General features: G+C 42.4%; 1 protein-coding gene across 1 annotated transcript in view; it reads left to right on the plus strand.

Moving 5' to 3' along the window:
• INSC (INSC spindle orientation adaptor protein) overlaps positions 1-13,386 on the plus strand; it is a 227,157-nt gene that overhangs the window by 124,659 nt on the left and 89,112 nt on the right. The window contains exon 4 of the mRNA XM_073659569.1: positions 4,951-5,017. Within this exon, the coding sequence (XP_073515670.1) occupies positions 4,951-5,017 (67 nt within the window). The remainder of the gene's footprint in view (positions 1-4,950; positions 5,018-13,386) is intronic.

Here is a 13,386-nt window from a genome sequence, read left to right on the forward strand (position 1 = left end):
CTGGTATAACCTGGGCATCGCCTGTATATAATTATATATGTACAGCTGGAATAACCTGGGCATCTCCTGTATATAATTATATATGTACAGCTGGTATAACCTGGGCATCTCCTGTATATAATTATATATGTACAGCCGGTATAACCTGGGTATCTCCTGTATATAATTATATATGTACAGCTGGTATAACCTGGGCATCTCCTGTATATAATTATATATGTACAGCTGGTATAACCTGGGCATCTCCTGTATATAATTATATATGTACAGCTGGTATAACCTGGGCATCTCCTGTATATAATTATATATGTACAGCTGGTATAACCTGGGCATCTCCTGTATATAGTTATATATGTACATCTGGTATAACCCGGGCATCTGCTGTATATAAGTTAGTTTGTGTAGCTGGTATAACCCGGGTATCTCCTGTATATAATTATATATGTACAGCTGGTATAACCCGGGCATCTCCTGTATATAAGTTAGTTTGTGTAGCTGGTATAACCCGGGTATCTCCTGTATATAAGTTAGTTTGTGTAGCTGGTATAACCCGGGTATCTCCTGTATATAATTATATATGTACAGCTGGTATAACCTGGGCATCTCCTGTATATAATTATATATGTACAGCTGGTATAACCCGGGCATCTCCTGTATATAATTATATATGTACAGCTGGTATAACCCGGGCATCTCCTGTATATAATTATATATGTACAGCTGGTATAACCTGGTCATCTCCTGTATATAATTATATATGTACAGCCGGTATAACCTGGGCATCTCCTGTGTATAATTATATATGTACAGCCGGTATAACCTGGGCATCTCCTGTATAGAATTATATATGTACAGCCGGTATAACCTGGGCATCTCCTGTATAGAATTATATATGTACAGCCGGTATAACCTGGGCATCTCCTCTATATAATTATATATGTACAGCCGGTATAACCTGGGCATCTCCTGTATATAATTATATATGTACAGCCGGTATAACCTGGGCATCTCCTGTATAGAATTATATATGTACAGCCGGTATAACCTGGGCATCTCCTGTATAGAATTATATATGTACAGCCGGTATAACCCGGGCATCTCCTGTATATAATTATATATGTACAGCCGGTATAACCTGGGCATCTCCTCTATATAATTATATATGTACAGCTGGTATAACCTGGTATCTCCTGTATATAATTTTATATATACAGCTGGTATAACCTGGGCATCTCCTGTATATAATTATATATGTACAGCCGGTATAACCTGGGCATCTCCTGTATATAATTATATATGTACAGCCGGTATAACCTGGGCATCTCCTGTATATAATTATATATGTACAGCTGGTATAACCTGGGCATCTCCTGTATATAATTATACATGTACAGCCGGTATAACCTGGGCATCTCCTGTATATAATTATATATGTACAGCTGGTATAACCTGGGCATCTCCTGTATATAATTATATATGTACAGCTGGTATAACCTGGGCCTCTCCTGTATATAATTATATATGTACAGCTGGTATAGGCTGGGCATCTCCTGTATATAATTATATATGTACAGCTGGTATAACCCGGGCATCTCCTGTATATAATTATATATGTACAGCTGGTATAACCCGGGCATCTCCTGTGTATAATTATGTATGTACAGCTGGTATAACCTGGGCCTCTCCTGTATATAATTATATATGTACAGCTGGTATAACCTGGGCATCTCCTGTATATAATTATATATGTACAGCTGGTATAACCCGGGTATCTCCTGTATATAACTTAGTTTGTGTAGCTGGTATAACCCGGGTATCTGCTGTATATAAGTTAGTTTGTGTAGCTGGTATAACCCGGGTATCTCCTGTATATAATTATATATGTACAGCTGGTATAGCCTGGGCATCTCCTGTATATAATTATATATGTACAGCTGGTATAACCCGGGTATCTCCTGTATATAACTTAGTTTGTGTAGCTGGTATAACCCGGGTATCTCCTGTATATAAGTTAGTTTGTGTAGCTGGTATAACCCGGGTATCTCCTGTATATAATTATATATGTACAGCTGGTATAACCTAGGCATCTCCTGTATATAATTATATATGTACAGCTGGTATAACCTAGGCATCTCCTGTATATAATTATATATGTACAGCTGGTATAACCTGGGCATCTCCTGTATATAATTATACATGTACAGCTGGTATAACCTGGGCATCTCCTGTATATAATTATATATGTACAGCTGGTATAACCTGGGCATCTCCTGTATATAATTATATATGTACAGCTGGTATAACCCGGGTATCTGCTGTATATAATTTAGTTTGTGTAGCTGGTATAACCCGGGTATCTCCTGTATATAAGTTAGTTTGTGTAGCTGGTATAACACGGGCATCTCCTGTATATAAGTTAGTTTGTGTAGCTGGTATAACCCGGGTATCTGCTGTATATAAGTTAGTTTGTGTAGCTGGTATAAGGTAGGCTTCGCGCTCTCGGTCACGTTTCAGTATATGCCGGCGGTGCGCAGTCAGTGATGAGGTTCTTCCCGCAGTCGCAGGGGAGACGTTTTTCCCGCTGATAACCGCATGTTTTACTCCTAAAAGATAATGAAATCACTGCTCAATCTCGATTTCTCGGCGGTGACTCTGCGCCTTCCACTATAATTACTAATATGTAATTGAAACATTTACGGGATCTTCGCAATCACATTTATATATTTTTTTTTTTTTGCATTTGAAATTTGATGATTATATTGATGAAAACCTTCAGTCATCAGAGAACCCTATAGAGCCGCGCGGCTAATGACTGAGCCTGATGCATCTACTTAGGACGAGACCTTGCGGGATTTGACGGCATTTTTTTTCTTTCCATTTGACTAAATGTTGTTTATGAGTGACAGCGGCGGCGCCGACATAATGACACTTCCTGCCACTCTCCAAATCAGGGACAAGTGCGCACAGTTTATGGAGTTTACTTTTCCAACCTTTTGACGCTTTCTTGTGAGTGGAGGAGAGGGCGACTCTACCCCCGGTGTTTGCCGATGGGATGTCTCTTTAACGGCACCATTTCGGGGAGCCTGTACATTGCCTAATATTTGGGGGACACTAAATTTAGCAAATCTGCAAAAATTGTTATCTCTTTGTTCTTCAATTCTCTAGGAAGTATTATTATTTTTATTTATTATGCTTTGCTTATGTAGCACCATTAATTCCGCAGCACTTTACAGCCATCATCATCATCGCTGTCTCACAATCTAAGTTCCCTACCAGTATGGAGGAGACCAGAGAACCCTGCAGAAACTCAGGCAAAGCACTAAAACTTTCTACACCAATAGGCCATGTTCACACGGTGCGTTTCTGATGCATTTTACAGTACCGGCAAAAGCCATGAGATTTCAGAAATCTCCTGCACACACATTGTTTTTTTTTTTTTCCTGACTAAATTGGAAAACTGCTGTGTTTTTGTCACTTCTTTCAACACTTTTGCAGCGTTTTTTCCACCCATGAGCAAGTGCAAAAAAAAAGCTGCAAAAACTCCGGGATCAGGTTTTGGTGCAGAAAACTCCAAAAAAAACAACAGACTCTAAACTGTATCAGCATGCACAAGAAACAAATGTACCTGAAAAAATGCAGCAAAACCTGCTTTTCTAAGCAGCTTCTTTGCTGCCAAGAAAGCAGGTTTTACCTGCAGAAAAAAAAAAAATGCAGCAAAAACGCAATGTGTGAATATAGCCGTAAAGGCGGCATCGAGTTTTTGGGAAAGTCCTTCCTGTGTGTTTCAGTAAACAGGGCGATCTCAGCTGACAACAGTTTACAAGACTGAAATCCTGGAAAAATTGCTGCAATTCTGAGCTGAAGAAAGGAGAGAGGATTGTATCTATCTTGCCCAAAATGGGGTGTTCCCCAGGGTGAGAGGGTGGGATTGGGGAGTGAGACCATTCTGCCCGGACACGTCGCCCATCTGCGGGTTTATTAGGACGGATTTATTATCCAGCCGCACTCCAGACTGATACATTGTATCTACAGTGACACATTGTAACCAATGCTCAGGTCAGGGGAGCAATGGCTGCTAGGGAAGATGGAGTCTGTCAGCCAGAACATCGCCTTGTGGGGGATTTAGCCCCTATAAAATTGCACCTATCGTGATCTAATCGCTGCCTCCACTCTGCTGAAATGAAGTTTTATCAAATATGCTAATTAGTCTGCTCAGTGCTCCCTGGCTGTGGCCAGGAGGCTCAGTGCACCCTGGGTGTGGCCAGGAGGCTCAGTGCACCCTGGGTGTGGCCAGGAGGCTCAGTGCACCCTGGGTGTGGCCAGGAGGCTCAGTGCACCCTGGGTGTGGCCAGGAGGCTCAGTGCACCCTGGGTGTGGCCAGGAGGCTCAGTGCCCAGTGGTTTCGCATGCACCACCTCCCTCTCAGGTGATTGACAGCTCTGGAGTGCTGAAGCTTTCTCTGCAGACTTCAGCTGTCAATCACCTGTGAGGGAGGGGGCATGCAAATCCAGTGGGTGGAGCACACACACCGAGCCTCTTGGCCCCACCCAGGGTGCGCTGAGCAGCCTAATTAGCATATCAGGACAGAGGCAGCGATTAGAATAGTAAAGGAGGATTTTGATAGGGTGATCGGTTTGGGCTGACACACTTTCTCATTAGGACATATATGATCTGTAATGAGCTGGGGAGCCGGGGTCCACGTGTGGTTCTGGGGTTCGGGCCCTGCAGACGGTGAGGGTCCGGCTTACAGGTATGTCAGGTTTTTCATTATATGAAGGTGCTGCAACCAGTAGTCAGAGCAGCACAGCCCACTGTACACGGACACTGTCAGAAGTGGGGGATGGGTATATGGGACACCGCATAGAGATAAGGGGCACATAATGGGGATATGGGCATATAATGGGGATCCCAATCCAGAAACTGAATCCTGAATCTCTTTTGATTTTTCAGATTGTGACCATTTTAGCGAATCTATCAATCCTGGAACAAAGTGCAGCAGAGATCCTACAGGAAAACGGTAAAATCCTACAAATGTAAATCACGATCACCTCTGATCCAAGGTGACAATCCAGAGCTGCGCTCACTATTCTGCTGGTGCAGTCACTGTGCACATACATTACATTACTGATCCTGAGTTACCTCCTGTATTATACTCCAGAGCTGCACTCACTATTCTGCTGGTGCAGTCTCTGTGTACATACATTACATTACTGATCCTGAGTTACATCCTGTATTATACTCCAGAGCTGCACTCATTATTCTGCAGGTGCGGTCACTGTGTACATACATTACATTAATGATCCTGAGTTACCTCCTGTATTATACTCCAGAGCTGCACTCACTATTCTGCTGGTGCAGTCACTGTGTACATACATTACATTACTGATCCTGAGTTACATCCTGTATTATACTCCAGAGCAGCACTCACTATTCTGCTGGTGCAGTCACTGTGTACATACATTACATTACTGATCCTGAGTTACACCCTGTATTATACTCCAGAGCTGCACTCACTATTCTGCTGGTGCAGTCACTGTGTACATACATTACATTACTGATCCTGAGTTACATCCTGTATTATACTCCAGAGCAGCACTCACTATTCTGCTGGTGCAGTCACTGTGTACATACATTACATTACTGATCCTGAGTTACCTCCTGTATTATACTCCAGAGCTGCACTCACTATTCTGCTGGTGCAGTCACTGTGTACATACATTACATTACTGATCCTGAGTTACATCCTGTAATATACTCCAGAGCTGCACTCACTATTCTGCTGGTGCAGTCACCGTGCACATACATTACATTACTGATCCTGAGTTACCTCCTGTATTATACTCCAGAGCTGCACTCACTATTCTGCTGGTGCAGTCACTGTGTACATACATTACATTACTGATCCTGAGTTACCTCCTGTATTATACTCCAGAGCTGCACTCACTATTCTGCTGGTGTAGTCACTGTGTACATACATTACATTACTGATCCTGAGTTACATCCTGTAATATACTCCAGAGCTGCACTCACTATTCTGCTGGTGCAGTCACTGTGTACATACATTACATTACTGATCCTGAGTTACATCCTGTAATATACTCCAGAGCTGCACTCACTATTCTGCTGGTGCAGTCACCGTGCACATACATTACATTACTGATCCTGAGTTACCTCCTGTATTATACTCCAGAGCTGCACTCACTATTCTGCTGGTGCAGTCACTGTGTACATACATTACTTTACTGATCCTGAGTTACCTCCTGTATTATACTCCAGAGCTGCACTCACTATTCTGCTGGTGCAGTCACTGTGTACATACATTACATTACTGATCCTGAGTTACATCCTGTAATATACTCCAGAGCTGCACTCACTATTCTGCTGGTGCAGTCACTGTGTACATACATTACATTACTGATCCTGAGTTACATCCTGTATTATACTCCAGAGCTGCACTCACTATTCTGCTGGTGCAGTCACTGTGTACATACATTACATTATTGACCCTGAGTTACATCCTGTATTATACTCCAGAGCTGCACTCATTATTCTGCTGGTGCAGTCACTGTGTACATACATTACATTACTGATCCTGAGCTGCATCCTGTATTATACTCCAGAGCTGCACTCATTATTCTGCTGGTGCAGTCACTGTGTACATACATTACATTACTGATCCTGAGCTGCATCCTGTATTATCCTCCAGAGCTGCACTCACTATTCTGCTGGTGCAGTCACTGTGTACATACATTACATTACTGATCCTGAGTTACCTCCTGTATTATACCCCAGAGCTGCACTCACTATTCTGCTGGTGCAGTCACTGTGTACATACATTACATTACTGATCCTGAGCTGCATCCTGTATTATACTCCAGAGCTGCACTCACTATTCTGCTGGTGCAGTCACTGTGTACATACATACATTACTGATCCTGTGTTACATCCTGTATTATACTCCAGAGCTGCACTCACTATTCTGCTGGTGCAGTCACTGTGTACATACATTACATTACTGATCCTGTGTTACATCCTGTATTATACTCCAGAGCTGCACTCACTATTCTGCTGGTGCAGTCACTGTGTACATACATTACATTACTGATCCTGAGTTACCTCCTGTATTATACTCCAGAGCTGCACTCACTATTCTGCTGGTGCAGTCACTGTGTACATACATTACATTACTGATCCTGAGTTACATCCTGTATTATACTCCAGAGCTGCACTCACTATTCTGCTGGTGCAGTCACTGTGTACATACATTACATTACTGATCCTGTGTTACATCCTGTATTATACTCCAGAGCTGCACTCACTATTCTGCTGGTGCAGTCACTGTGTACATACATTACATTACTGATCCTGAGTTACCTCCTGTATTATACTCCAGAGCTGCACTCACTATTCTGCTGGTGCAGTCACTGTGTACATACATTACATTACTGATCCTGAGTTACATCCTGTATTATACTCCAGAGCTGCACTCACTATTCTGCTGGTGCAGTCACTGTGTACATACATTACATTACTGATCCTGTGTTACATCCTGTATTATACTCCAGAGCTGCACTCACTATTCTGCTGGTGCAGTCACTGTGTACATACATTACATTACTGATCCTGAGTTACATCCTGTATTATACTCCAGAGCTGCACTCACTATTCTGCTGGTGCAGTCACTGTGTACATACATTACATTACTGATCCTGAGTTACCTCCTGTATTATACTCCAGAGCTGCACTCACTATTCTGCTGGTGCAGTCACTGTGTACATACATTACATTACTGATCCTGAGTTACATCCTGTATTATACTCCAGAGCTGCACTCACTATTCTGCTGGTGCAGTCACTGTGTACATACATTACATTACTGATCCTGAGTTACCTCCTGTATTATACTCCAGAGCTGCACTCACTATTCTGCTGGTGCAGTCACTGTGTACATACATTACATTACTGATCCTGAGTTACCTCTTGTATTATACTCCAGAGCTGCACTCACTATTCTGCTGGTGCAGTCACTGTGTACATACATTACATTACTGATCCTGAGTTACATCCTGTATTATACTCCAGAGCTGCACTCACTATTCTGCTGGTGCAGTCACTGTGTACATACATTACATTACTGATCCTGTGTTACATCCTGTATTATACTCCAGAGCTGCACTCACTATTCTGCTGGTGCAGTCACTGTGTACATACATTACATTACTGATCCTGAGTTACCTCCTGTATTATACTCCAGAGCTGCACTCACTATTCTGCTGGTGCAGTCACTGTGTACATACATTACATTACTGATCCTGAGTTACATCCTGTATTATACTCCAGAGCTGCACTCACTATTCTGCTGGTGCAGTCACTGTGTACATACATTACATTACTGATCCTGTGTTACATCCTGTATTATACTCCAGAGCTGCACTCACTATTCTGCTGGTGCAGTCACTGTGTACATACATTACATTACTGATCCTGAGTTACATCCTGTATTATACTCCAGAGCTGCACTCACTATTCTGCTGGTGCAGTCACTGTGTACATACATTACATTACTGATCCTGAGTTACCTCCTGTATTATACTCCAGAGCTGCACTCACTATTCTGCTGGTGCAGTCACTGTGTACATACATTACATTACTGATCCTGAGTTACCTCCTGTATTATACTCCAGAGCTGCACTCACTATTCTGCTGATGCAGTCACTGTGTACATACATTACATTACTGATCCTGTGTTACATCCTGTATTATACTCCAGAGCTGCACTCACTATTCTGCTGGTGCAGTCACTGTGTACATACATTACATTACTGATCCTGTGTTACATCCTGTATTATACTCCAGAGCTGCACTCACTATTCTGCTGGTGCAGTCACTGTGTACATACATTACATTACTGATCCTGAGTTACCTCCTGTATTATACTCCAGAGCTGCACTCACTATTCTGCTGGTGCAGTCACTGTGTACATACATTACATTACTGATCCTGTGTTACATCCTGTATTATACTCCAGAGCTGCACTCACTATTCTGCTGGTGCAGTCACTGTGTACATACATTACATTACTGATCCTGAGTTACCTCCTGTATTATACTCCAGAGCTGTACTCACTATTCTGCTGGTGCAGTCACTGTGCACACACATTACATTACTGATCCTGAGTTACACCCTGTATTATCCTCCAGAGCTGCACTCACTATTCTGCTGGTGCAGTCACTGTGTACATACATTACATTACTGATCCTGAGTTACCTCCTGTATTATACTCCAGAGCTGCACTCACTATTCTGCTGGTGCAGTCACTGTGTACATACATTACATTACTGATCCTGTGTTACATCCTGTATTAAACTCCAGAGCTGCACTCACTATTCTGCTGGTGCAGTCACTGTGTACATACATTACATTACTGATCCTGAGTTACCTCCTGTATTATACTCCAGAGCTGCACTCACTATTCTGCTGGTGCAGTCACTGTGTACATACATTACATTACTGATCCTGAGTTACCTCCTGTATTATACTCCAGAGCTGCACTCACTATTCTGCTGGTGCAGTCACTGTGTACATACATTACATTACCGCTCCTGAGTTACCTCCTGTATTATACTCCAGAGCTGCACTCACTATTCTGCTGGTGCAGTCACTGTGTACATACATTACATTACTGATCCTGAGTTACATCCTGTATTATACTCCAGAGCTGCACTCACTATTCTGCTGGTGCAGTCACTGTGTACATACATTACATTATTGATCCTGAGTTACATCCTGTATTATACTCCAGAGCTGCACTCACTATTCTGCTGGTGCAGTCACTGTGTACATTCATTACATTACCGATCCTGAGTTACCTCCTGTATTATACTCCAGAGCTGCATTCACTATTCTGCTGGTGCAGTCACTGTGTACATACATTACATTACTGATCCTGAGTTACATCCTGTATTATCCTCCAGAGCTGCACTCACTATTCTGCTGGAGCAGTCACTGTGTACATACATTACATTACTGATCCTGAGTTACGTCCTGTATTATACTCCAGAGCTGCACTCACTATTCTGCTGGTGCAGTCACTGTGTACATACATTACATTACTGATCCTGAGTTACATCCTGTATTATATTCTAGAGCTGCACTCACTATTCTGCTGGTGCAGTCACTGTGTACGTACATTACATTACTGATCCTGAGTTACATCCTGTATTATATTCCAGAGCTGCACTCACTATTCTGCTGGTGCAGTCACTGTGTACATACATTACATTACTGATCCTTAGTTACATCCCGTATTTTACTCCAGAGCTGCACTCTCTATTCTGCTGGTGCAGTCACTGTGTACATACATTACATTACTGATCCTGAGTTACGTCCTGTATTATACTCCAGAGCTGCACTCACTATTCTGCTGGTGCAGTCACTGTGTACATACATTACATTACTGATCCTGAGTTACGTCCTGTATTATACTCCAGAGCTGCACTCTCTATTCTGCTGGTGCAGTCACTGTGTACATACATTACAATACTGATCCTGAGTTACGTCCTGTATTATACTCCAGAGCTGCACTCACTATTCTGCTGGTGCAGTCACTGTGTACATACATTACATTACTGATCCAGAGTTACATCCTGTATTATACTCCAGAGCTGCACTCACTATTCTGCTGGTGCAGTCACTGTGTACATACATTACATTACTGATCCTGAGTTACATCCTGTATTATACTCCAGAGCTGCACTCACTATTCTGCTGGTGCGGTCACTGTGTACATACATTACATTACTGATCCTGAGTTACATCCTGTATTATCCTCCAGAGCTGCACTCACTATTCTGCTGGAGCAGTCACTGTGTACATACATTACATTACTGATCGTGAGTTACATTCTGTATTATACCCCAGAGCTGCACTCACTATTCTGCTGGTGCAGTCACTGTGTACATACATTACATTACTGATCCTGAGTTACATCCTGTATTATACTCCAGAGCTGCACTCACTATTCTGCTGGTGCACTCACTGTGTACATACATTGCATTACTGATCCTGAGTTACATCCTGTATTATACTCCAGAACTGCACTCACTATTCTGCTGGTGCAGTCACTGTGTACATACATTACATTACTGATCCTGAGTTACATCCTGTATTATACCCCAGAGCTGCACTCACTATTCTGCTGGTGCAGTCACTGTGTACATACATTACATTACTGATCCTGAGTTACATCCTGTATTATACCCCAGAGCTGCACTCACTGTTCTGCTGGTACAGTCACTATGTACATACATTACATTACTGATCCTGAGTTACATCCTGTATTATACTCCAGAGCTGCACTCACTATTCTGCTGGTGCAGTCACTGTGTACATACATTACATTACTGATCCTTAGTTACATCCTGTATTATACTCCAGAGCTGCACTCTCTATTCTGCTGGTGCAGTCACTGTGTACATACATTACATTACTGATCCTGAGTTACGTCCTGTATTATACTCCAGAGCTGCACTCACTATTCTGCTGGTGCAGTCACTGTGTACATACATTACATTACTGATCCTGAGTTACCTCCTGTATTATACTCCAGAGCTGCACTCACTATTCTGCTGGTTCAGTCACTGTGTACATACATTACATTACTGATCCTGAGTTACATCCTGTATTATCCTCCAGAGCTGCACTCACTATTCTGCTGGTGCAGTCACTGTGTACATACATTACATTACTGATCGTGAGTTACATTCTGTATTATACCCCAGAGCTGCACTCACTATTCTGCTGGTGCAGTCACTGTGTACATACATTACATTACTGATCCTGAGTTACATCCTGTATTATACTCCAGAGCTGCACTCACTATTCTGCTGGTGCACTCACTGTGTACATACATTGCATTACTGATCCTGAGTTACATCCTGTATTATACTCCAGAGCTGCACTCACTATTCTGCTGGTGCAGTCACTGTGTACATACATTACATTACTGATCCTGAGTTACATCCTGTATTATACTCCAGAGCTGCACTCACTATTCTGCTGGTGCACTCACTGTGTACATACATTACATTACTGATCCTGAGTTACATCCTGTATTATACCCCAGAGCTGCACTCACTATTCTGCTGGTGCAGTCACTGTGTACATACATTACATTACTGATCGTGAGTTACATTCTGTATTATACCCCAGAGCTGCACTCACTATTCTGCTGGTGCAGTCACTGTGTACATACATTACATTACTGATCCTGAGTTACATCCTGTATTATACTCCAGAGCTGCACTCACTATTCTGCTGGTGCAGTCACTGTGTACATACATTACATTACTGATCCTGAGTTACATCCTGTATTATCCTCCAGAGCTGCACTCACTATTCTGCTGGTGCAGTCACTGTGTACATACATTACATTACTGATCGTGAGTTACATTCTGTATTATACCCCAGAGCTGCACTCACTATTCTGCTGGTGCACTCACTGTGTACATACATTACATTACTGATCCTGAGTTACATCCTGTATTATCCTCCAGAGCTGCACTCACTATTCTGCTGGTGCAGTCACTGTGTACATACATTACATTACTGATCGTGAGTTACATTCTGTATTATACCCCAGAGCTGCACTCACTATTCTGCTGGTGCAGTCACTGTGTACATACATTACATTACTGATCCTGAGTTACATCCTGTATTATACTCCAGAGCTGCACTCACTATTCTGCTGGTGCACTCACTGTGTACATACATTGCATTACTGATCCTGAGTTACATCCTGTATTATACTCCAGAGCTGCACTCACTATTCTGCTGGTGCAGTCACTGTGTACATACATTACATTACTGATCCTGAGTTACATCCTGTATTATACCCCAGAGCTGCACTCACTATTCTGCTGGTGCAGTCACTGTGTACATACATTACATTACTGATCCTGAGTTACATCCTGTATTATACCCCAGAGCTGCACTCACTGTTCTGCTGGTACAGTCACTATGTACATACATTACATTACTGATCCTGAGTTACATCCTGTATTATACTCCAGAGCTGCACTCACTATTCTGCTGGTGCAGTCACTGTGTACATACATTACATTACTGATCCTGAGTTACATCCTGTATTATACTCCAGAGCTGCACTCACTATTCTGCTGGTGCAGTCACTGTGTACATACATTACTGATCCTGAGTTACCTCCTGTATTATACTCCAGAGCTGCACTCACTATTCTGCTGGTGCAGTCACTGTGTACATACATTGCATTACTGATCCTGAGTTACATCCTGTATTATACTCCAGAGCTGCACTCACTATTCTGCTGGTGCAATCACTGTGCACATACATTACTGATCCTGAGTTACAT

This window comes from Phyllobates terribilis, unplaced genomic scaffold (genome assembly GCF_046119375.1).
Source record: "Phyllobates terribilis strain yellow unplaced genomic scaffold, ASM4611937v1 Scaffold_13__5_contigs__length_258822181, whole genome shotgun sequence".
NCBI classification, from domain to species: Eukaryota; Metazoa; Chordata; class Amphibia; order Anura; family Dendrobatidae; genus Phyllobates; species Phyllobates terribilis.